The 26,031-nt window shown below is 38.9% G+C and overlaps 2 protein-coding genes across 3 annotated transcripts; both read left to right on the top strand.

Annotated features, from left to right (window-relative positions):
- Positions 1–3,077: 3,077 nt before the first annotated feature.
- Positions 3,078–3,677, top strand: LOC133882538 (uncharacterized). Its single transcript, XM_062321772.1, has one exon. It carries the CDS (start codon positions 3,078–3,080, stop codon positions 3,675–3,677), a length of 600 nt encoding a protein of 199 aa, XP_062177756.1.
- Positions 3,678–16,546: 12,869 nt separating this feature from the next.
- On the top strand, positions 16,547–23,831 carry LOC133854283 (uncharacterized). 2 transcript variants are annotated; one of them, XM_062290522.1, is made up of 2 exons: positions 16,547–16,882; positions 22,939–23,831. In XM_062290522.1, exons 1-2 carry the CDS (start codon positions 16,854–16,856, stop codon positions 23,429–23,431), a joined length of 522 nt encoding a protein of 173 aa, XP_062146506.1. In that variant the 5' UTR covers positions 16,547–16,853; the 3' UTR covers positions 23,432–23,831. The 2 variants fall into 2 exon arrangements, with proteins under 2 accessions (XP_062146506.1, XP_062146425.1); XM_062290441.1 differs by having other exon boundaries at positions 22,924–23,831.
- Positions 23,832–26,031: the final 2,200 nt, after the last annotated feature.

The following is a 26,031-nucleotide window of genomic DNA, read 5'->3' as shown; positions in this document are numbered from 1 at the left end:
AAAGATTAGATCGAGTAGTGGCTAATGATGAATGGAGAAATTATTATAACGTCTCTGAAGTCAGCGTTCTTGCTAGATCCAGCTCAGACCATCACCCGATTTTACTGTCCTGCCGCAATAATCGAGATGTGAAATGGAAGAAAAATAAGTCCTTTAGATATGAGGCGAGTTGGGCTAAAAGAAAAGATTTTGGGGAGTTAATCAAGAAAGCTTGGCGGGATAGACCTCAGCAGGGGAGTCAATGGTGCAAGGTGCAGGGTGGACTAAAGAAATGTAAAAAATACTTGCAGCAGTGGGTGAGAAAAGAGGATAATCATGTGGAAAGTAAAATTCGAGAGGTCTCTCAGAAGATACATCTTTTACAAATGGCAGAGGCTGAGGTTAATGTTGAGGAGGAGAACAATCTACAATATGAGCTTTATTCTCTGTTGGAGCAAGAGGAATTTAAATGGAAGCAAAGGGCGAGGGAGGATTGGCTTAAGTTTGGGGACCGTAATACGAAGTTTTTTCAAGCATGTGCAAATCATAAAAATTGAAAGAAGCAAATCTCTAAAATCGTGGATAAGGTGGCAGACTCTGTTCTACCCAAGATGAGATTGAGGAAGCTTTCAATGCTTATTTTAAGGATCCTTTTACGGTTGGAGCTAATTTGGAGATTGAACAATGTGTGGAAGCTATTGAAAGAAAGGTCTCTCCCCAAATGAATGAGAGTTTAATGGCTGATCTGAGTCTGGAAGAAATCTCTAAAGCTTTGAGTCAAATGGCCCCTCTTAAAGCTCCTGGACCAGATGGCTTCCCAGCTGATTTTTTTAGCAGAACTGGACTGTTGTTCAAAAAGAGGTCAGTGCAGCTATTTTGCAATTTTTTAATACTGGTACTCTTGATGTTACCATTAACAAGACTTATATGGCTCTTATCCCTAAGACTCCTTCTCCTGTAAAAGTTACTGATTTTAGACCTATTAGTCTTTGCAATGTCATTTACAAAATTATTTCAAAGGTTTTGGCTAATAGGCTTAAATCTGTGATGCCTTATATTATTTCTTCTTCCCAAAGTGCTTTCATCCCAGGTAGATTAATTTCTGATAATGTTTTAGCTGCATATGAGACTATGTATTCTATGCAAACATGTATGTGGAGTAAGATTGGTTTCATGGGATTTAAATTGGATATGTCTAAAGCATATGATCGGGTAAAGTGGAGTTTTTTAGAGGCTGTGATGTTGAAAATGGGATTTGATGCTAAGTGGGTTAGGCTTACAATGGCCTGTGTGACCTCTGTCCAGTATGCTATTATTGTGAATGGCAACCTAGGAAAATTTTTTCAACCTTCTAGAGGGCTTCGCCAGGGTGATCCTATGTCGCCTTACTTGTTTTTGATTTGTGTAGAAGTGTTGAGTTCTTTACTTTTTCAGGCTGAAAGGAAGGGTGTTATTTTTGGTGTTCCTACCTCTCCTAAAGGTCCTAGAATTAGTCATCTCTTTTTTGCTGATGATAGGATGATCTTCTGTAAGGCTAATTTGGTGGAATGGAGGAGAGTTTTGAGGATTTTGGGGACTTATGAATCTGGGTCTGGTCATAAGGTTAATTTGATGAAAACTTCTATCTTTTTTAGTAGAAATACTAGTAAAGAGAGAAGAGATGAGATTTTAAAACTCTCGGGCCTGACTGAGTCTAGTCATTTTGATTCTTATTTGGGTTTACCTACCTTGGTTGGAAGGTCCAAGATGCAAGCTTTCAACAGTATTAAGGAGAAAGTAGGGAAAAAACTTGCAAATTGGAAGTTTAAGTTTCTTACACAAGCTGGTAAAGAAATCTTGTTGAAGGCAATAGTTCAGGCGATCCCCACTTATTGTATGAGTATTTTTTTGTTGCCAGCCAATCTTTGTAAGGATCTTAACAAAATGATGCAACAATTTTGGTGGAAATTTATGTCTAACTCATCAGGGATTCATTGGATGTCTTGGGAAAAGATGGGTAGATCTAAAAGGATTGGAGTTATGGGTTTTAGAGACCTAAATTGTTTCAATAAGGCTCTTTTAGCTAAGCAAGGTTGGAGGCTTTGTCAAAATCCTTCTTCCTTATTGGGTAGCATCTTAAAGGCCAAATATTTTCCTAATTCCTCTTTTTTGGAAGCTTCCCTAGGGAAACGTCCTTCATATGCCTGGAGAAGTATTTTTGTAGCTCGAAATCTTTTGAAACATGGTCATCTTTGGAGAATTGGAAATGGTGCTACTGTTAAAATTTGGGGGGGATAGATGGATCCCCACACCCATTTCTTTTTCAGTCCAATCTATCCCAGTGCCGCAGCTTGCAAGTAGCCGAGTGGAAGCACTTATTGATAAGGATTCAAAGTGGTGGAATGTGCCTTTGATTCAGGCAACTTTCAATCCTGAAGAAGCTAGGGTGATAACATCGATTCCTCTGAGCCCTAACCTACCTCCGGATCGCCTTATTTGGTTAGGTACTAATAATGGAATTTTTTCTGTTAGAAGTGCTTACCATTTAGGTTTGAAAATTATGGAAAGGGACAGAGGTCAATCATCAAAGGCTGAGAAGGCCTCTGCGGTTTGGAGTTTTCTTTGGAATCTTCCAATCCCAAATTCTGTTAAGGTGTTTATGTGGCGTGCGTGTAATGACATCCTTCCTACTAGATTGAATCTTCTCAAACGGAGAGTGATTGATGATGGAAGATGTCCCTGGTGTAATTTAGAGGAGGAATCCACAGCCCATGCAATTTGGTTTTGTCCAGCTGCAAAAGATGCGTGGAATGCTGACCATTCTATTTTTCATAAATGTGCTTTTGTTGAACAATCTTTTTTGGATATTTTTCAGCAAGGTTTAAATCGCTTTGACAGGTTTGAGATGGCTCTCTTTGCTGCTATTGCTAAGAAGATATGGATGAGGAGAAATACTATGATTTTTGAAGGCGTCTCTGTACATCCAAATAAGAGTTATGTAAGTTCCTGCATGCATTGGTTTCAAAGTTCACTTCTTCTCATTCTCTCTGATTGACTACAATATTCACACAAAAAAAACACTTGAAGCTTCTTTTTTTTCTTTTTTTTCTACACTCTTTATGGATCGTTATTTTACAATTTTTGACTTTTCATCCTCTGATGACGAGTTGGATATCATTTTAGCTTTTGCTGCTGAAGAAGAATGGTTATGTAATGAAATAGGCTCAACATCGCACCTTGGTCCTGTTCAACGTCGTAGGTTCGTCCAGCGAAATTCTTTGGAAGGGCACCAACGCCTTTTCTTGGACTATTTTGCAGAACCACTAGTCTATCCCCTTAATAAATGTCGAAGGAGGTTTCGAATGCAACGTTCTCTGTTTAATCGTATTCAAATTGAGATAGAAGCTCATGAACCATATTTTGTCCAAAGAAGAGATGCTGCTAAAAAGCTCGGACATTCTTCCCTTCAAAAGATAACTGCCGCACTTAGGATGCTTGCTTATGGAGTATCAGGTGACTTTATGAATGAATATTTGGGAATTGCAGAAAACATTGCAACAAAGTGTTTGCGAAAATTTGTTAAATCAGTTATTTCAATTTATTCTGACAAGTACTTGAGGTCATCAAACAGCAATGACATTACTAGATTGCTAGAGGTGAACACAAGACGTGGATTTCCAGGGATGTTGGGGAGTATCGATTGCATGCATTGGAAATAGAACAATTGTCCAAAAGCATGGGCATGTATGTGTTCTGGTCATATTCATGAACCAACAATAATTTTGGAAGCCGTAGCATCATATGATCTTTGGATATGGCAAGCATTTTTTGGGTTGCCAGGATCTCATAACGATATCAACGTGCTAGAACATTCTTTTTTATTTACGGAGCTCGCTGGAAGGCGTGCTCCTTCGGTGAACTACTCAATCAACGGTAATGATTATACAATGGGATATTATCTCGATGATGGTATATATCCTTCATGGTCAACATTTGTAAAAACAATTCATGCTCCGCAAGGAAATAAGAGAAAACATTTTTCAAAAACTCAAGAGTCAGTACGAAAAGATGTAGAATGTGCATTTGGGGTGCTTCAAGCACGATTTGCAATTGTGCGAGGATCTGTGCGTTCTTTCGATCACGAAATGCTTAAAAACATCATGATAGCGTGCATAATATTGCATAACATGATTGTTGAAGATTAGCGACATCTATACCTTGGAGCAGATGATTTTGTTTATGATCAACTCGATGAGAGTCTCTATGAACGAGTGCCGCACACTGCGAATCAACAACTTACGAACTTCATTGAACGTCATCATCGCATTAGAGACAGAGTGACTCATTCTCAGCTGCAATTAGACCTCGTCGAGCATTTCTGGCAAATACATAGCCAATCGTAATTTTAAATTTCATATTATCGCATTATGTTATGTTACTCTTCATTTGCAAGGGGATCGATCCCCATCTCCTTTGTTTCTCAAGTTTTATTTTTTCATTTATTGCCTATGTAGTAGCTTCAGTGATTGGGTGGGGCTTACCTCTCTTCATACTAGAAACTGCAATTTTCTTTACTGAAGATGGAATAAAGGTCTTGGTTGCTTGTTTAATTGGATTAGGTACAAAGGTACATATTGTAGTCAGGAAATACGCACACAGTCTGCAGTTTGTTGAAGATGATGAGTTGCCAACAAAACCAATTGATCAAGTCAATACTCAGTAAATAACTCATTTCAGCAACTCAAATATGTTAGTCCGGAAAAAAATCAATTCAAAATTCTGTTCGGCCAATCCGTGACAACACCACAACAAAGAGTAAAATGCCAAGTCCCTTCTCTATTAAAGCAACCTTGTGCTGGACCATCTACAAGCTTCTAGAATTTAACAAAACAAATACCACTACTTAGTGCTATTTTCTTGGCCTCCAATCTTCAGTAAACTAATCATCACCGAAATGAAACATGCCTCCAACATTTGATTCATAACCTTTTGCACAACCTTCACCTGCATCCCACCCAAAAAACCCACAAAGAAGAAGCCAAACAAGGGACCCATAGAAATGAAAATTTAATCACATCTTTCTCTTATGGAGTACAACAATCTCTATTAAATAAAGCATCCTATCAAGCTTCAAATGGGGATAAAAGAAAGCCCCACAAAATACATCTTCCAACAAAATATTTAGTCCACAAAATATACTAACTACTTAGTCCACAAAATATACTTTCAACAAATTACTACCCACAAAATACATCTTTCACTAACTAACCAAACGAACTATTGGACCATGTTCACAAACTATTTAGTCCACAAAATAGACTTTCAACAAAATACAACCCACAAAATACATAAAACACATGTAAAAACATTTAATCAAACTCAAATGGGAATGACCATACATTTTTCAATGATTTCCATTTGACGTGAATGAAAATATGCTTTTTTCATTGGAGATATATTGCTTGTATCCATACCCATAATTTCCCTGTCCTCTCTTGATTGCTCCATCTCAAGCTTTTTTTTACGAAGTAGATTAGCCTCTTGTTCCCTTACCTCTCTCGATTGCTCCATCTCAAGCCCTTTTTTACTAATAAGATTAGCCTCTTTTTCTATTTCCTCTCTCAATTGCTCCATCTCAAGCCTTTTTTTCCTAAGAAGATTAGCCTCTTTTTCCATTTCCTCTCTCAATTGCTCAAACACAAGCCTTTCTTTTGTAAGACGAATATACTCTTGTCGTTCTTCAATTCTTTGATCACGAGATTTTTTCTTCTCTTCCTTGATATCATTAACTACCTCCGCGAGATTCGCAGACATATGGTCTTGCCTCTTTTGTGTCTTCTCTCTCTCTTTTTGGGCCTTGTTGCCAATTGGCCTCTCCAAGTTTACAACCATTGATGGAGACCCATTGTCATCCCCTAGATGTACTGAATCTGAAGTACAAGAAGGTTCTTGTACAAGTGATTTTCTTTTCTTTTTTTTTAACTCCTCCGGACATAGTTCGTTTCCATTTTGGATGAAATCTCAATGTATTCCAACAGTGTTCAAAATTAAATGAGCCACGTGAATGCTGTGATACATTACCTTCACTTCCTTAATCTGAAAAATTAACAAATATTCGATAATTAAAATATTCATACTAATTAATAATTGGCTCATTGACTTTAAGGTATAAGAATCCATTCATACCTTGTCTTGTTCGGTAACTCCACTCGGATGCCTTGCTTCAATTTGAGCTATGCATCCACAAAACTTATTGGTGGCAACTTGGATTGTTGACCACCGATTCGTTAAAGAGTTCACAGAACGTTCACAAAATGTAGGCTTCTTATGTTCATCATACTCTACACGAACCCTCATCCAAAACCTTGAGGCTTTTTGATCAATACCATGAATTGCATCCATACTAGTAGTGAGCCAAGCTGATACTAGTATGTTGTCTTCTTCTACACCAAAGTTTCCTTTCCACGAACTTTTTTTAGTAGTGAATTCAGTTTGAGGTTGGAGTTGAGTGTTTTGGGAATCAATGTTCTCGTGAAAAAGAAGTTGGCGTATATGCATTGTAACCATAATCTTCCTCATGTATGAGAGGGGCGAAGAATACATCATCATTCAAATCCATCCTTCAAAAATACAACACAAGGCAATAAAAGGGCAATCAATTATTACAAGGATGTAATGAAATGACAATAAATAAAAGCACTCCAAGTATAAGTTTCTTGAATAGATGAATAAATAAATGACAATCATTTAACTCGAGCTGTAGTTTTATTTATTTATTGTATCCTCTGCATGTCTGAATTTGTGTATTTAGATTATGCTTTATGAGCCTATAAACTGGATTTGTGTATTTTATATTGATTTTAGTTGTGAATAAAAGCGGCTATTAGAGGGTGGAAGAGCTCAAACAAAATAAACAAAAGATGATTTTTTGAAAACAAATCAGAGGCTCACGATGAATTTGTAAATTTTAGTTTCTTTATATATAAATTAATCGCAGATTTAACAAAATTTATGTGTTATGATTCTCGAATTACAGAAGGGTGGAAAGGTTTTGGTTTTCTCTTTTATTAAGTAAAGAAGTTGGGTCTAGGATCAAGCTTTACTAAAATTTAAAGGGATCATGGAGGTTGACTGATAAAGTGTAGAAGGATTGCTTAAAATGCAGTTGTTGGCTGTCCTAGTATTTCCTGCATTATATCTTACCCTCCAAAGTTATAAATGATAATCAAAATGGTGTTTTAATCTCTTAACCTTATACGGCAAAGGAGAATATTAGCAACTTACTGCAAAAATGTTAAATACATCTATGGAAATTTGGAAATTTTGGATTTGAGATTTCAGAAATCATAGACACAACAATTGATGTTTTGATATCGAAAACATACTGCCTCACTTGGATTTCGTGCTTCCAAGCAAAATCCTAAGGAAAAAAGGAAATGATTTCAAAGATAAGTTGGACTGTCAACTTACTCCTCACACTTTCTAGGCTATCTTCAAATAAAAGAAATGTCGTGATTCACTTATTGGCTGCACAAGGAGCAGCTTGACCACTAGAAGTGGCTCACATGCATTGATAGTCTCTCACAGTATTCTATAGCTCTCTGCCTATTAAAACTTTACCTCTTGCTAGAATCAATCCATTAATTGGTTCAACCCATTACTCAAACTAATATGAATTGAGAAACATTTCATGGTAATTCATATCTATTCAAGAGCTTATTGGCTGGGCCAAATCAGTTGCAGTTATTCAAATTATCTCTGCCTAAGCGTTGGAGTGTGGAAATGGAAGGAAATGATTAAATAAGCATGAACAGAGGAAAATTCTGGAACAAAGCAACGAAAAGTGGACAACCTACTAATTCAGAAATATTAAGAACCAAAAAATTAAACAAACACTTCCACAAACACACATATCTCTATTAGTTGAACAAATCACAGAAACCCAACAAATCATTTACCCATCAAAACAAGCAAACTCAATCCAAATATCAAAGAGCAAATCAAAAACCCTTCTAAAATTTTGGCCACCAGCTTATACATCCAATGAAATCAACACCCAAATTCCACTAAAATTTAAAATCAATTAACATTAAGAGTATGGACCCATCATAACAAAAATTTCACAAGGGAAGAAAAACGAAGAATCTTACCTAGCTAGCTTTGTCGTTTCTCTAAGCCATGTGCTTTTTTGAAGACACCCACTCCTTTCACCTTCTTCTTCTTCTTCTTCTTCTTCTTCCCAGACTCTTGGCTCTCTCTCCCCTCTCTCTCTCTCTCTGGTGCGATGGGAAGCAGGGGCCGGGAAGGGGATGGGTTGTGCGGCTAAGAACTAAGTTCACAAACTAGACGATTTCGTCACGAGTCCTAGATGAAAATAGAGAAGAGAGACCGTAAATCGAGAGAGAGAGAGAGAGAGAGAGAGAGAGAGAGAGAGAGAGAGAGAGAGGATGAGGGAAAGAGCAGACCTTGAGAGACAGAGACGCAGATGAAGCAGCGGGAGAGGAGAGGAAAAGGAAAAGGTAGAGGGAAAAGGGGAGAGGAGAGGAAAATGAAAAATAAAAACAAACAACAGACCTTGAGAGACAGAGACGCAGACGAGAGGAAGCAGCGGGAGAGGAGAGGAAAAGGAACCCATCCGCCAGTTTCGCGCCGAAAGATACAATAATAATAATAAAAAAAAAGGATAGATTGCATAATCGGATGGAGAGTGTTTTTTGTGAGTATGTTATCTATAATAGATTTAGAGGGAGTTTTAGATGATCCAATGTGAGTGCTCTTATAGATGCTGTTACAAAATGTTTGAGATTACATAACTATGAGAATCTAGTATCGATATAGGTAACATTTTCAACCATATAATGAGACAAAAATACACTTTGTTAGTTAATCATGTTGAGCTAATCTAGACGATTGGCTACCGAAGATCTTGACCTCACGGAACTAGGTGACTCTGTGTCTTGTGTAGCTAAAGTGTTGCCCACTCCTGTACTCTCCACAACACTTTCGGTAATCCTTTGCAAGTTCGCTATAATTTGATCCTGTAATGCCATCCGTTCATGAGTGAGTCTCTTCTCTTGCAGCAGTTCATTCATCTATGAATTCAGTGTACTAATTTCAGAGACTAATGTAGGGTCTTGTGACATGCGTGACATTGACATAGATGGGCGACAACTAGTGGCCCAATCCCTGTTTTGCAGACACCACCCGAGTATTCTGGGCTCCCCATTGGCCTTGCATATGCATCATTATCGGTCCACAGTATTGAAATCCCGTGGAGATACCAGGTTCGTTTTTGTAGTGTCACCGGTCATGAATTGTAGTCCCCCCGATTATTAATAGGATTAAGTATGTCTTAATTGGAAATTAAGACTTTTTCATTTTCTATGTCGACCGAACATTTGCTGAGAGTCACGAACATTCGCTCTTCCCTCACGAACGATCATAATTCCCACCGAGAACGATCGTGGTCCCCCCCACCAGCAACATTTGTGGTCCCCACCACAAATAATCATTAACGTATTGTACTATATGTCGGAAGGTACATCTCACGCATTTAGCATGTATGTCAGGCCATACCATGAACAATCGTAGTTGTACACCGAACGATCGACTAACTATAGATATTACACGAACGTTCGCAATCGCTTAAAGAATGTTCGCAAGAGGGCAGATCAGATGATCCTTATCCACCTACGACCCTTCCCCTATAGATACCCCCACCCCTTCGTTTTATTTCGTATATTCCAACCCTTGGAGCTGATCTTACTCTGTTGAAAGCGTTGAGGTTGTTTCGGTGTGAGGGAGACATTTCGCATTAAGGAGGTAATGCCCTTACCTTAAACCATTCTTTTCTAGCCGTTATGTTGTTAGTTTATCTTTGTAGCTCTTAATCATAGGTTTAATTATCTAGTCGTTATTATGGTCTAAATGATAGTTTAGTTTAGGTTTAGCGTTTTGATGCTATTAGACATTGTAATTATTGCATCATATATTCATATAGCTTAGGACCGTATTAGAAGTGTTGTTAAGGCTTTAGGACTGGCTTAGAAGTTGCTTTGTGGCTTTTAGGTTCGCATTTTGGATTATGTCCAAGCACCAAATTTTCGCCCTTTACTCGACAAATGATCGATGTCAAAGTCGAACGCTCGACCCTCCTGGACGAACGATCGGCATACGGGCATAAAATCTATTTGGAGTTGTTTAGGACTTAAAAACTTGTTTTAGCTCGAGTTTAAGATTGATGATATGTTTTTATCAGATTTCGAGGTTGTGGAGAATCGATGTCAAAGCCGAACACTCGACCCTCCTGGATGAACGATCGGCATACGGGCAGAAAATCTATTTGGAGTTGTTTAGGACTTAAAAACTTGTTTTGCTCGAGTTTAAGATTGATGATATGTTTTTATCAGAATTCGAGGTTGTGGAGCCTCAAAAGATTTTTTGGATGAGCCTCACGATAAAAGTGAGTAAAACTCACATGGATACTTATTATTATTTTTTTCGCATAGCATGAATATTTTGTGTATCAAAACATGCATGTTTACAACTCACATCAAATGTTATTTTTCTTACTGCGAACTCTATTTTGTGAAAATGTGTGATTAATGAAAATGATGAATTTATAAAAAAACATATGTGTAAAAGACGGTTAATATTAAATTGCATCGTATGAGATGATACACCGATACGTGCGGGATAACGGCCATGAGCTTATTATTATACAGGTTGTTCTCTATGGTCAAAGGTTTATTTATTTTCATGTTTGGCCTTAAATCTAATGGGTTTTTTATGACCCGCGCATCATGCTTGAATGGGGGTCACGGTTATGGACATTATTAGTAGCGTGGGCCACCTGAGGTCGGACTCGGTCAGGCTGCTAATGATGGACAGTAGAATACTTATCTAGGGCACCAGTGTTATATTACAGGTCCCTCAAAACAGCGGCAACCCTGCTGGGAAGGAGTTAATATCTTGGGTAGATCATATGTGTTTGTATTTTACGTTGGCTATATTCTGGATGACAAAAACACTTTATGTAAGGGTTGCAAATTAATAGGATGATAGGTTCTTATTCAGAGTCTTCATGTATATGGACAGTGTTCATTTCAAAACATGTGACGGATCACAAGTTTCTAGAAGATGTCCATGAAGACTCCTTGCAAATTTCAAGATAGAAAAACCGGTTCTTGTGCAACCGTCCGGACGAGCCTTGAAGGCGTCCAGACACTTCGCAGTTTCCAGAAGCTTCAGCGTTGAAGATGTCCGGACGTCAAAGCAACACCGTCCGGGCACTAGGTCAAGCTTCTCCAATTTCTACACGGAATCAGATTTCAATAGTTGACTCTGTTTGGGAAGTTTCGGCAAGTCGTCCGAACGATGTGGCAACAAGTCCGGACGATGTCCAGCTTTTCAGAATATTCCGGACTTCCGTTCGAACGTGGAAAGGAGTTATAACGAAGACTGTTCAGACGCTTGGCCAAGCTGTACGGACGTATACCTATTATGGAAAGATTTGCGCTATTCTGGAAGGCGGTCGCAGAAGACCGTCCGGATGAGCTAACTTCCATCCGAACGCTCAATAGCCAGAGTTCGAATTTAAGCAGATATAGGATTTCTGTAAGCCTATAAATAGAGGGCTCTAGGCTTATAATTTGTATGAATTCTGTAACGAATTCCATAGTACTTAGAGAGGGTGTTTAGGGAGAATCAAAGATCCGCTAGCTCTCTAGCCGTTGCCGGTGTGTGCTCAACAGTTCATGTGAAGTCTATCTTAGGAGTCGGCCCTAAGGTAAAGATTCTATCAAAGACCCCTTTAAGTAGGAGACTTGGTTGGGAAGCGTTCACAATGAGCTTCATGTTATAGTTAAAGGTATGACTACTGTAATGAGTTTTGTGAGTACGAGTGCTTTGTAACTTGCTTTGTCTTTGGATAGTAGATTTCCTGGGTTTGGCTGCCCCGGAGTGGTTTTTCTCTTCACAGAGTTTCCACTTCATCAACAAATATCTTGTCTTTTTATTTTCCGCATTTAAAGATATTTTTGTTGCACACAAACACACACACACTTGGTTCTTAGAAGTCAATATTTATTTTCAATTGGTATAAGAGCTTGATACACTCTGTTTTAGATTTATTTCTTGCGTGTAATCTCTTAACTTCTGTTTTGTTTATTTTTATAATGTCTCAAAATCTTAATTCAGTTCTGCCCTTTGATGCGACGAACTATGGCTATTGGAAAGCCCGCATGCGCTTCTTTTTAAAATCAATTGACGTCTGGAAAATTGTTGAAACTGGTTGGATTAATCCAGAAGAAACAGATGAAATTACTATTACTCAAACAAGCGCGCGACTCTTCAATGAAAAAGCCCTCCATGCACTATGTCAAGCACTTTCACCATCTGAATTTGCAAGAATTTCAAATTGTGAAGTTGCTAAAGATGCATGGGAAATTTTAGAAACAACATATGAAGGCGCAAAACTGGTAAAATCTCCCAAGCTCCAAATATTGATTTCTAAATTTGAAGAAATTAAGATGCAAGAGGAAGAGACCTTCAGAGAGTTTTACACCAAGATTAGCGACCTAAGAAACTCGATGGTGAGTCTTGGGAAGTAAATCTCGGATGTAAAACTCATCCGAAAGATACTAAGATCTTTGCCTGAGCGTTTCAGGATTAAGGTGACAACTATAGAAGAAAGCAAAGATCTGAAGGAGATGAAGATTGAAGAGCTGGTAGGATCTCTTCAGACATATGAATACTCCTTACCTCTAGTCAAAAAGGCAAAGACAATTGCCTTCAAAGCAACTAAGGCATCTAAGAAGAAATCCAGAGTCTCATCTGACGAAGACTCTGACATTGATGAAGATGCAGTGGCAATGTTAGCCAAGAACTTTGAGCAGTTCATGAAGAATAATAAATGCAAGAAGTTCTCTGACAGACTAAGAAAGGTTCCCCACACAGCTGAGTCAGAAGAAACAGGGAAGAAAGATACAAGGGGTCCCCAATGCTTCGAATGTTTAGGCTTCGAGCACATCAGGACCGAATGTGCAAATCTGAAGAAACTAAAAGGGAAAACCTTTAATACAACTCTCAGCAATGAGTCTGAAAAGGAAGAAGAAACTCCTGAGGAAGAAATATTTCTGGCCTTCGTGGCCCCACATGAAGAAAATGAGGATTCTCAGTCCTACTACTATGAGAATAGTGAAGAAGAAGATATGCAGTTAGCTTATCAACTTCAATATGTAGAGTTCTTAAAGCTGAGGGATAAATACAAGCAGCAGGTACTAGAGCTAAACAGCCTCAGGACTGAGAAGACCGCTATGCTAATAAAAATCAATGATTTAGAAGAGAGGCTTATGGAGACACAGTTGCAACTAGAGAGAGTTTCAGACGAGAAGCTAATTCACATGCTCTCCATTCAGAAGTGCCCAACTGACAAGACCAGACTCGGGTATGTTCCTCATTCTACTTCTGATACGCCTTCTACCTCCCAGACTTTTTTATGAAACCGGTTATTCCCGAGTCTCCACCCTCAAGTGTGGATAAGGAAAAAACTATTATGGATGGGGAAGTACCAGTCATCCTTTAGCCTCTGGCCAAGCTTCCAATCAGAAGAAAGCCTCCCACGTGCCATCACTGTGGCGAACTAGGAAACATCAGACTTAAGTGCCCACATTGGCAAGTTCAGAGGAAGATAAATTGGCAGGCTCCTAAAACTCCCATGTGTCACCAATGTGGAGTTAGTAGTCATGTCCGGCCTAGGTGTCCTCCACCTAAGCCACCCAGGAATCATGGATCTCTGCCCAGAAATCATGTTCCAAGGCATCAGCAGCTGCAGAAGCCTACTCAAGCAAAAAGGACTTGGGTCCCCAAGAAGCTGTATGTGGAGAAACAGAAGACTGCAGAAAAAGAAATCTTCTATGAAGGAACATCTTCTGTTAGTTCTTTCATGCAAGATCTGGTCAAATATCTGACACTACAGCTAAAGAAGGAAGGACTAGAAAAGAAAGAGGACACCCACCCCCCAAGGGGGAGCGGACCTACCTAGTAGGTGAGGTCACACATGCCTAGAATTTTGGTTCCTAAATCCGAGAGCATGACAAGTACACTTGCATAGCATTTTTATATCATCTTATGAAATCTTTGCATGTTGTTTTGGAACCATTTTTTCTATCCCTATATTTCCTCTTGTTTGTCTTGAGAAAATTCTGCAGGTAAAAAATAGGGATGATAGAAATAGCACGTCGAGCAGCTGCATTTCTATCTTGGTACTATCAAACCTCTCTCTCTGATCTCAGGTTTGCTTTTACCTTACATGCTTGGACTATGCTATCTTCTTTACTGTGAAGCATGTTTTTTTTTTTTTTTTTTCTGCTTATATCTTTTTTATAAAAAAAAAGGGGGGGGGGGGGGGAGGGGGGGAGAAAGATGCAGACATTTATTCCTAGTTTTAGCCTTTCAGATATCTTATGTAATTTTACCTGATGTCTCAGTTCCTGGTGCATTACTCTTTTTGCTTCTATATAAATAAGAGTTCCTGTTTGATATCTACAAAGTTTCCCTGCTGCATCTATTTGATAGATAGTTACTTTTCTCATGCAATGAAATTATGCACTATCCAAGGCTCTCCTAAGGTACGTTTTTTTCTCCTCTGATTTTTTTTGCTTCTGACAAGTCTTTTTGAGAGATTTTATGTGCTAGGATTGTCAAATTGACCAACTTGCTAGTTGAACCTAGAACCCATAAATTCTGGCATTCTTTCTAGGTTGCAGCACCAAGTGATAAAAAAATTCAAAACTGATTAAATATGGATAAATAAAAAGATCCACTGCTAAAAAGATCAACTGCTTTTGTGCTATAAATCTATTCTTGAACTCGTCCCTATAGAAACAGTCAGTGACCAAATCATTGCGAAAATAGATGGTCACTAAAGGGCGAAGTAAAAGAAAAGTGCTGCAGCTTAGGGGGAGTGTATCAGATGAGGGTGGCTAGGCCCTAGTAAAATAAGGTTTGACTTTTGACTGATCCAACTGTGAAAATTCTCTCTTTAAGTAATTTCATTTGCTTTAAATCATATCAGCAAAGATCATACATTACTGTGAAAGTCTTCACACACACACGCATTGCATGAGTTAAGTAGTCTGTTTAAAAAATTCTTATGCAGGAAAATTTTTGCTCAATAAATTTCTTAACTCTTTATTATATTTTAGCATTTGTGTTAAAATACTTTTGACCTGTGTTATCAGCTTTTTATACATGCATGTTCTGGAAATTATTTCTGGTTGTCTGGACGGTGCAGTTGTTTCGTCCAAATGTTCCTTCTCCTTGTCCAAACGGGCGTGTTAGTGTGATCACTTACGTGGCACTACGTCCGGACGACGATTATGTTCCGTCCGGACAGTGAACCCTCTAGGGTTAAATCGCATTCCCCCTGCGCCGCCTAACATTATTTTCTTTCTCTTTGATTTTTTGTCGGTTTATGCGTTTTTCTTTGCTCTTTTTATGTGTACTTCTCACGTGCACTTGTCCTATTTTCATTTTCTCTCCAACCCAGGTATGTTTCTCTACCCTTTTACTGTTTTCTTTAAGTTTTTATGCTTAAAATAATGATTATTTTTAAGGTTTTTCACATATTTAGACTGTGGTTTAGCATGTGGATTATATGCTCATATTCTCTGTTGTTGGGTTGAGAGACTGTTTTTATCTGAGTTGTGATGTTTTATTGTGGTTTTCTATGTGTTTGTAATTTTTGGGATAATACTTTTTACTGCCGTCATGATGCCCAAATTTTTTATGGACTAACAGGATTTAATGTTTTCATGGATTTTTCTGTGAATTTTTTTAGCCCAGGAAATATGTCTTCAGACGACTCTCCACCTCGAGTCAGGCAAAGAATTGAAGAATCAGTTGCTGACAAGCAGCTCCGCATGCAAAAGCGGCAGGTCCTATCGGAGCCGAATCTTCTCCGCGTCAATCTGAGGGATCCAGTCCTACTCCCTATTGGTCAGATGCTTCTAGAGAACCAGTGGGAGTACCTGTACAATTATGCTTGCCCGGCCTTTCCCAGACTGGTGCGAAAATTCTATGGAACATAATTATTGTAAAGACCAATAAAATAAGTAAGGGATTTAGCATTTAATAAATTATATTTATTAAATCGATGAGACTAATAATTATATTCTAGGTGATAATATTTATATTATGTAAATAAAATGAGTCTAAGATAAAATAATGAAAATTGAAATAATAAAATACTACTAATGGGTCTTTAGAAAATAATAAATAATAATAACTATAGGTCCTGGAGTAATAAATAATTATTTATATAGGTAGAATGTGGTTAAATTAAATTTGGGGTTATAAATTAATTGTTAAAAGATAGAGTTTTAATATAGTGGGTTCCTAATGTAATTAATGGAAGGCTAGGCATTTGAATAAAAAAAGAAATCTCACCCTGCCACATGTCATCATCGAATTGGCTTGGAGAAGATAACCTCATCTTCTCCCAACCATCTACATGGTGACATGTGTCCCATTCTTTCTCCCTCTTCCTTTTCCTCTTTCTTTTCTTTCCTTTCCTTTTCTTCTCTTTTCCTTTTCTTTCTCTTTTCTTCTTTCTCCCTTCTCTGTTGCCGCACCATAGTAACCCTTTTCCTTCTTTTCTCTTCTTCTCCTTTCCTTTCCTTCAGTCACCCAAACCAGCAGCAACCCGACCTCCTTCCTCTTCATTTCCTTTCTTCTCTTCCCTTTCTTTCCTTTTCCTTTCTTTCTCCTCTTTCTCTCTCAGATCCACAGCAACCCTTTCCCTTTCCTCTTCTTTTCATCTCACCCCATCACACACAGTGATGCAGAGATTAAGAGGAGAGATCCGACCATTGAAGAGAAGAAGAGTGAAATAAATGGGTTCCGGCCATGGGGTGTTTTTGAGGTAAAAATCCTTAACCTTTTCTTGTATTTTTGGATTACCCATTGCCTAAATAGCATGAAAATCGTATGATATTGTTAAAGCTTTGATTTGGGTTTTGTTTAAGAAGAAAATCTAGGGTTTATGGTGATTTTTGGAAGTGATGGCCGAATGGTGTGTTTTCTTGGGATTTCGGTTTTGTGACTTTATGATGTATTTGATGATTCTATAATAGGTTTTGGATTTGTATCTTAGAGATTTATTGTTGACTTCGGTGCTGGAAATTCTGGATTGGTGTTATATTTTGATTGTTTTGGAAGCTTGATTTGAGTCTCTTGAATTGGAAGATGTAGGTCCTATGTTGGGTAAGATAGCTACTGATTTGGGAGTTAGTTTTGAGATGATATTGTTGTTTCTCTATTGAATATTGTTATGTAATTATGGAAGTAAATCTGGGTCTAGTGGTTGAATGATGTAAATTCAAACCTGATTTTGTGTTTGTAAATGGAGAGATGAATGAAATTGTTGACGAGTGTTTTTAGGGAATTTAAATCTGGTTTGGAATGGTAGTTTAATGATAAATGGTTAGTGAATATTTGTTGGGGATTGAAGTTAATTTTTATGGTTGATTGATTAGTATTATGTTGTTGATTTAGTAACTCTTGATTTCTATGGCTAAGTGATGTATGGGTTGAATTGTGTAGATTGGTTGAAGATTGATTTTTATAGAAAATTAATGAGTATGTGTTAGGCCTCGGTGAAATTGGATTATGAGCCATGTGGGACCTTGAAAGTGAATGGTGATTTAAGGATGATAATTGTTATGAGATGTTGGTAGAAGTTATTGTTGATTGGGTTATGTAAATTGAAGGTTAATCATGGTAGCTCATGGCTAATGGTTTGAGGTGAACTAAAGGAAGAGTCTAATAGAATAAAATGAAATACGTAAGGATTATAGTATGGACATTATAGTTCATGATAAAGGAGCTATTAAATTAGTATGTTAAATAGGATAAGTTCCATAATCTAAATTACCTAGATGGTTAGTAGCTAATAAGAGTAAAGTGTTGAATATGTTAGTAATTGTATTTAATGGATAAGAAATGAAATAAGTTATAAACCTAAAGCCTAAGGTTAATATCATATGAGACAACTGTTACGATGTAAATTACTCAAATAACCCTAATTTAATATGTATAAGTTAATAGGCTAATAGAAACACATAAATGTTTTATGTGTCCATTATGTGAAAACTTAGTAACAAATTCACCTATCCATGCACACATGATAATTATGGGTATCAATAGATTAGGTTTAAGTGTTGTATGTGTATATGTATATATGTATACATATACATGTATATTGTTAACTTAGTAAATAAATGACAAACTATAAAAGGGTTAACAATAATAATGTGATACAACAATAATGTATAAGCTAATAAAAATAGTAAATACATCCTGAAATTAATAAACAAGGTAAAGTATAAACCTAGAACCAATGGTATACCTAATAATAGCTTAAGGTACCTAGCTAGAGTTAGAAGCGTGAGATGTGACGTGTGAGCACGCGAGTAGTTTATGTTTCATAGAGTATAGAGTTCAATAGCTTAGTCTAATATCATAAATGTTTGCAGGCACGTAAGGTGGTGACTTCAATTGTTCTCTGTTAGTATTATTGGCCTCATTCTGTGTTTGGACAAAATCACTTGTTTGTAAAGATGCTATTTTACAAGGGATTTCGCTATTCAGAAGATTTCCAGTTCCCTGTCAGCCGTCCGGAGGATCGTGCCATCCCGTCCGGACGCCCATCTGTCTACTGTTCCATCCGTCTGGACGACGTGCCATACCGTCCGGACGCCCGACAGACCAGCATCATCAGTCCGGACGACGTGGAATTCCGTCCGGACCCTCTACTGCATGGAGAAGCTTCTGTTCCAGCTTGCATCCGTCTGGATGTCTCAGCAGCTCGTCTGGAAGCCTCTCAGTACTCGACCAAGCTTCAAATTCTTTCCAAACTCATTTATGGGAAGATTGATGCAACTGTCCGGACGACGTGGATTCCCGTTCGGATACACTTCTCCTTAAGGAAAGAATCACAATTCAAATATCACCGTCCGGACGTCAGTCAGCCTTGGTCCGAACGCACGTCCAACAATTAAGGAAATTGCCGATTCGACTTCAACCGTCCGGACGACTGCCTATCATGGTCCGGACGTGCGCACAGCAAATATGGAAATTGCGTGTTAAAGATCAACCGTCCGGACGGCCATCCCCTTTGGTCCGGACGCGCGAAGTCTTATAAGGAAATTACTTGCAGCGGACATGCGACCGTTTGGACGATGTTGTCTCACCGTCCGAACGCAGCTCTTAAAAAGGAAAGATTCCTTAGCGAAATTTTCAAAAAAATCTGTCGCACAGTTGTCCGTCCGGACGACGGTGTCTTACCGTCCGGACAGCACCCGCATATATCACTGCAGTCGCCCATTCTGTACCTCAGCCTATAAATAGAGGCCCCTAGGCATTGAGAACTGCAAGAATTCGGTATTGAATTCTACAAGTTCTCAGAGAAGTTATTTTGAGAGATTGTTGAGTTGATTCAGTTTCCTCTGAAGCCATTGCAAGTGTGCTATTGCTGCGCTACAATTGAAATCTATCTTAGGGGTTGGCCCTAAGGTAAATGATTCCAATTAAGACCCCTTCAGGTAGGAGACCTAGTTAGAAAGCGTTCGTGTTGGGTTACACGTTAGAGAGCAAGGTACGACCAATGCATCGGGTATATGTGAGTGTTACTATTTTGTATCTAGCTTTGTCTACTGAATATTGGATATCCTGGGTTTGGCTGCCTCGGAGTGGTTTTTCTCTTAACTGAGTTTCCACTTCGTTAACAAAAATCCTTGTGCCATTTATTTTCCGCATTGTTATTTTTGTTGACACGTTAAGCACACACTTGCCATTACTTTTAGAAGTCAATTTTATTTTTCAATTGGTATCAAAGTTTGGTACACTCTGAGAAGATTAATTTCTTGAGTGTTATTTTTTACTTCTATTTATTATAATGTCTCAAACTCTTAATTCTGTTCCTGCCTTTGATGGTACGAACTATGGCTATTGGAAGGCACGTATGCGTTTCTTTCTTAAATCTATTGACTGTTGGAGTATTGTTGAAACTGGTTGGACCAAACCAGAGGATGCAGCACTCGAACTAGTCCCTCAGAAAAATGCACGTCTTTCAAATGATAAAGCCCTCCATGCTCTGTGCCAAGCACTTTCTCCATCAGAATTCGCAAAAATTTCAAATTGCGAATCAGCCAAAGAAGCATGGCAAATTTTGGAAACAACATATGAAGGCACAAAACTTGTAAAATCTGCCAAACTTCAAATGTTGATTTCAAAATTTGAAGAAATTAAGATGTTGGAAGATGAGACATTTGGAGAGTTTTACTCCAAGATGAGTGACCTGAGAAACTCCATGGTGAGTCTTGGGAAGCCTATCTCGGATGTAAAACTCATCCGAAAAATTCTAAGATCTTTGCTTGAGCGTTTCAGGATCAAGGTAACCACCATTGAAGAAAGCAAAGATCTAGAAGAGATGAAGATTGAAGAGTTGGTGGGATCTCTTCAAACGTATGAGCTATCTCTGCCCCCGATCAAGAAGTTGAAGACCATTGCCTTGAAAGCTTCCAAGAAGAAGGTAGAAGTTTCATCTGAAGATGACTCTGAGGAGGAAGAAAAAGTTGTGGCTATGCTAGCCAAAAATTTCAGAAGACTTATGAGAGATGACCGGTTCAAAAAGAAGTTTTCTGAAAAAGTGAAGAAAGCTCCCAGAGAAGCTGAACCAGAGGAAGAAGAAAAAAAGCATCCTAGAGGGCCCAGATGCTTTGAATGCTCAGGTTTTAGGCATATCCGAGCCGATTGTGGGAATCTGAAGAAGGGAAAAGGGAAGGCATACAATGTGACTCTCGGTGATGAGTCAGAAGAAGAAGCTCCAGAGTCTGAGAAATTTCTGGCCTTTGTAGCCCCACATGTTGAAGAAGAAGACTCTTATTATTTGGAGAATAGTGATAATGGGGAAGAGCTCAAAGAGGCTTACAAGACACTCTACATAGAGTATGGGAAGCTGAGGGAAGGCCAAAAGCAGCACCTCTATGATCTGAACAATTTGCAGACTGAGAAGAGCTCTTTGCTGTTCAGAATACAAGAGCTCGAGGAGAAGCTACTAGAGACGCAGCTCCAGCTAGAAAGAGTCACTGATGAGAAGCTGACTCGTATGCTGTCTATCCAGAAGAGCCCAACTAACAAGATTGGTCTCAGGTATGTAGCTCTCTCTTCTGATGCTCCCTCTACTTCAAAGACTGTATTTGTGAAAGCTATAGTCACAGAGCCTCCTCCCACTGTTGAAGATAAAGGGAAGGAAAAGGTCAACGATGATGTTCCAGGCACTCAGAAGCCTCATTCCATCAGAAGACCTCCCATATGCCATCACTATGGTCTAAGTGGGCATGTTCGTCCTCAATGCTCCCTTCTGAAGGCTCAGAAAGCCAAGGCCAAGAAAGAAGAGCCCCGACAGGCTAATTATGGCACTAGACCTGCGGCCCAGTTCCAGACTCCATGGTATCAAGCCCCATACCATCGAGCACCAAGATATCAAGCTCCTTGGTCTCATGAACCACGATACCAGGCATCCCAACATCAGCAGCCTCAGCAACGATTTGTACCTGCCAATCACAGTGGCAACTCCAAGAACAAATCCAAGAAATTTAGGAGGCCTCAGAAGGTGAAAGAAGAGCAGTACCTCAGTGAGCCACCTATCTGGATGTAGAATATGACGGAGTGGATGATGCAGTCCTGCCAGCAACCACCCACAGGAAGGCAGGCTTGGGTCAAGAAGGACAGTCACCCCATGAGGGGGAACAGACGCACCTAGTAGGTTCGGGTGTTCATGTCTAGGATTTGGTTCCTAATCCTACGGCATCAGGTTTGATTGCGTATTTCTCTTGCTACATTTTATATGCAATCTAGGAACCAGTAGTGCTTTTACCCCCTATTTCTCTTAAGAGAACTTTGTAGGTATTTGTTAGAGGAAGACAGAAAAAGCAGGTCGAGTGACTGTTTTTCTGTATTGGTATCATCAGGTTTGATCTTGCCTTGCATATGATGTTTCTTTTCCATATTGCATTTTTTTTAATAATAATAAAAAAAAAAAATTTGGGGAGAACTTGCAGGATTTCTATTTTTCTTGGCATATCAGAGATATGGCATGTATTTTCACCTGATATCTCAATTCTTTGAGCATTAATCTACTTTGCTTAGATATAATTGAGAGTTTTTGACTATATCTACCAAGTGTTTTCCTGTATATGCAAAAGTATGATAGCTTCTTTCCTCATGCCAAAAAAAATGAGCACTATCTACGATTCCCCTAAAAGGTACATCTTTCTTTTTCTGACTTTGTGTTTCTAGAAATTTTGAACAAGAGAAGAGGTCTTTGTTAAGATGGCCAAATTGACCACATGCTAGTTGAACCTAGAACCTAAAAACTCTGGCATTCCCTCTAGATTGCAGCATCATAAGAATCAAGTAGTAAATCATATGAATTATGTGCTTTAATTATTCACTGCTTATGCACTGAATTTATGCCTTTCCCTCTACGTGCAAGTAAAACATTTACTTTGTCCTTCATGGTACAAGTAAAACTATTAGGTGCTGCATCTCAGGGGGAGTGTATCAGATGAGGGTGGCTAGGCCCTAGTAAGTTATAAGGTTTGACTTTTGACTAATCTTGCATTGATTTTCTCTCTTGTCTGAGAAATCTAGTTGCTCTTTGTCATATCTATGATAGTCATACCTTACAGGTTAAGTCTTCAGACACACACGCAATGCATAAGTTGAGTTGTCTATCTGAATTTTCTTTGTCCAGGAAAATATTTGTGTCGACCGAAATCTCAACTCTCTTTTATATCTCTGTTCAGTTTGGAGATGCTCTCTGATTGTGTTATTAGTGGATTATACATGCGTGTTCTGAAATTGACTTGAGAAAAATTGATTTCTGTGAATTTTTCTCAGTTTTCTATTTTTCAGTGTGAAGCGTTCGGACGATCTCTCTTGGCGTCCGGGGGAGTCGATTTTTGGTGTCCAGACGATATTTTTTTTATGGAGTCCGGACGGGCGGAGCTTAGTCGTCCGGACCACTCATCGCTTGTTGGCCAAGATAGTGCAGCACAACCTATGGCCAGTTGTCAGGCGCAGTGACCTGACTCTGAAGAAGGCCCAGTTCGTGTATGTTATCCACCTCCGCTTGCCTTTCTGCTTATGCAAGCATATTATGAGCGTCATGCTGGAGGCCCGTGATGAGAGTAATACCGGTCTCCCTTTTGGCTGCCTGCTCACTCAGATCATTCTTCAGTCAGGCATCAACGTTACTGGAGAACCGAAGATGAAGATTCAACAGCCCATCGGCAAGCAAACTTTGATGAAGTCTAATGCACAGCTGCAGAGAGATGACTCCGATGATGAGGTGCCCATTCCTGCTGCCATGCCTGTCGGCTTTCCAGACATGGCCTCATCCTCTTAGACAATCCCGCCTTCAGAGCCGGAGATCAATTTTTCACAAATCATGCAAGCTTAGCTGCTATTCAGGGAGGCATGAACACCATGCAGCAGTCCATCACCTCCATGCAGCAGGAGGTGCACTCCATCAACAAGCGGGTGGAGCAGAACCAGCTGGATCTCAGGGAGTGCCTCAAGTATCATCATCCTGGCAGTAGTGATGATGAGGATGATGCGCCTAGGACTACACCTATGGCAGAGGATGATTGAGCTCCTTTTATTTTACTGTGTTGTTGTGTTTTTTTGTTTGAGACATTTGACTTATATTTTGCTATGTTAAAACTCTTTGACTTATATTACTCTGTTTACCCTGGTCCTTCTGAGACCGTTAGGGGGAGTAATTTTATTCAAGTTGTGTTCTTTTATTACTATGTTTACCCTTTGTCCCTTTGTGACAAAAAGGGGGAGTACTTTTTATTTTTGGATCAAGAATGTATTTCCAAACTGGTCAAGTGATTTTTGTCCCAGAATGGCCAAAGGGGGAGTTTGTTAGTATTATTGGCCTCATTCTGTGTTTGGACAAAATCACTTGTTTGTAAAGATGCTGTTTTACAAAGGATCCCGTTATTCAGAAGATTTCCAGTTCCCTGTCAGCCGCCCAGACGACGTGCCATACGGTCCGGACACCCGACAGACCAGTATCATCAATCCGGACGACGTGGAATTCCGTCTGGACCCTCTACTGCATCGAGAAGCTTCTATTCCAGCTTGCATCACCATCCTGACGTACTTCTCCTTAAGGCAAGAATTGCAATTCAAATACCACCGTCCGGACGTCAGTCAGCCTTGGTCCGGACGCGCGTTCAACAGTTAAGGAAATTGCCGATTCGACTTCAACCGTCCGGACGACTGCCTATCATGGTCCGGACGCGCACACAGTAAATATGGAAATTGCGTGTTGAAGATCAACCGTCCGGATGGCCATCCCCCTTGGTCCGGACACGCGAAGCCTTATAAGGAAATTACTTGCAGCGGACATGCGACCGTCCGGACGCTGCTCTTAAACAGGAAAGATTTCTCAGGGAAATTTTTCGAAAAAATCTGTCGCACAGTTGTCCGTCTGGACGGCACCCGCATATATCACTGGAGTCGCCCATTCTGTACCTCAGCCTATAAATAGAGGCCCTTGGGCATTGAGAACTACAAGAATTTGGTATTTAATTCCACAAGTGCTCAGAGAAGTTATTTTGAGAGATTGTTGAGCTGATTTAATTTCCTATGAAGCCATTGCAAGTGTGTTGTTGTTGGGCTACAACTGAAGTCTATCTTAGGGGTTGGTCCTAAGGTAAAGGATTCCATTGAAGACCCTTTCAGGTAGGAGACCTGGTTGGGAAGCATTCGTGTTGGGTTACACGTTAGAGAGCAAGGTACGACCACTGCATCGGGTATATGTGAGTGTTACTATCTTGTATCTAGCTTTGTCTTCTGAATAGTGGATATCCTGGGTTTGGCTGCCCCGGAGTGGTTTTTCTCTTAACTGAGTTTCCACTTCGTTAACAAAAATCCTTGTGTCATTTATTTTCCGCATTGTTATTTTTGTTGACACTTTAAGCACACACTTGCCATTACTTTTAGAATTCAATTTTATTTTTCATTCTCCAACGGTGAGTTCAAGGTAACTAGAACGTGGGGATATTCGAGTCATGGGCCTAATGTAGCCAAGGTGAGTATTCTACTCACTGAGAAACCCTGGGAACTTAGATTTACGTATTGTTATGTTTGATTGCATTTATGATTATAGAATTTGTTGGTGAAGATATATGTAATTTGAATTGGGAATTGTGATGATAAGTTGATATTGATAGTGTTTGGTTGTTTATGATTATGGAATTTGTTGATAAAATTGCTTGTGATTGAGTAGGGATATATTGGATTATAAATTGTATGGATAAATGGATGTTGATGAATCTTGGTTGTTTATGATTATAGAATTTGTTGATAAAATTGTTTGTGATTGAGTTGGGATATATTGGATTGTAAATTGTATGGATAAATGGATGTTGATGAACCATGGTTGTATTTATGATTATGGAATTTGTTGATAAAATTGTTTGTGATTAAGTTGAGATATATTGGATTGTAAATTGTATGGATAAATGGATGTTGATGAATCTCGGTCGTATTTATGATTATGGAATTTGTTGATAAAATTGTTTGTGATTGAGTTGGGATATATTGGATTGTAGATTGTATGGATAAATGAATGTGGATAAATCTTGGTTGTATATAGTTGCGGAATTTTGATGGAGATATGTATTGATGAATGAGTTGTGAACTGTTGAATTAAGAATTATGTTAAGATGGTTTAAATTGATATGTGGGAATTATTAGGGATTGAATAACATGATGTTGAATGCATATATATATGTGTGTGTGTGTGTGTGTGTGTGTGTGTGTGTGTGTAACAATAGGGATATGATGTGGTAATTTGGATTAATGAGAACTTTTAGTTGATAGATGGTAAGTCCAGTGTTGTGGTATCTGGCATAGTGGTAGGTCAAAGGGTAGTAGCTCTTGGCTGAGATGTGTGGTAAGCCTAGCATTAAAGTGCTAGCACACGTGAGA

Source organism: Alnus glutinosa, chromosome 1 (genome assembly GCF_958979055.1).
Source record: "Alnus glutinosa chromosome 1, dhAlnGlut1.1, whole genome shotgun sequence".
Taxonomy (NCBI): Eukaryota; Viridiplantae; Streptophyta; class Magnoliopsida; order Fagales; family Betulaceae; genus Alnus; species Alnus glutinosa.
This window is presented reverse-complemented; position numbering and strand designations above follow the sequence as displayed.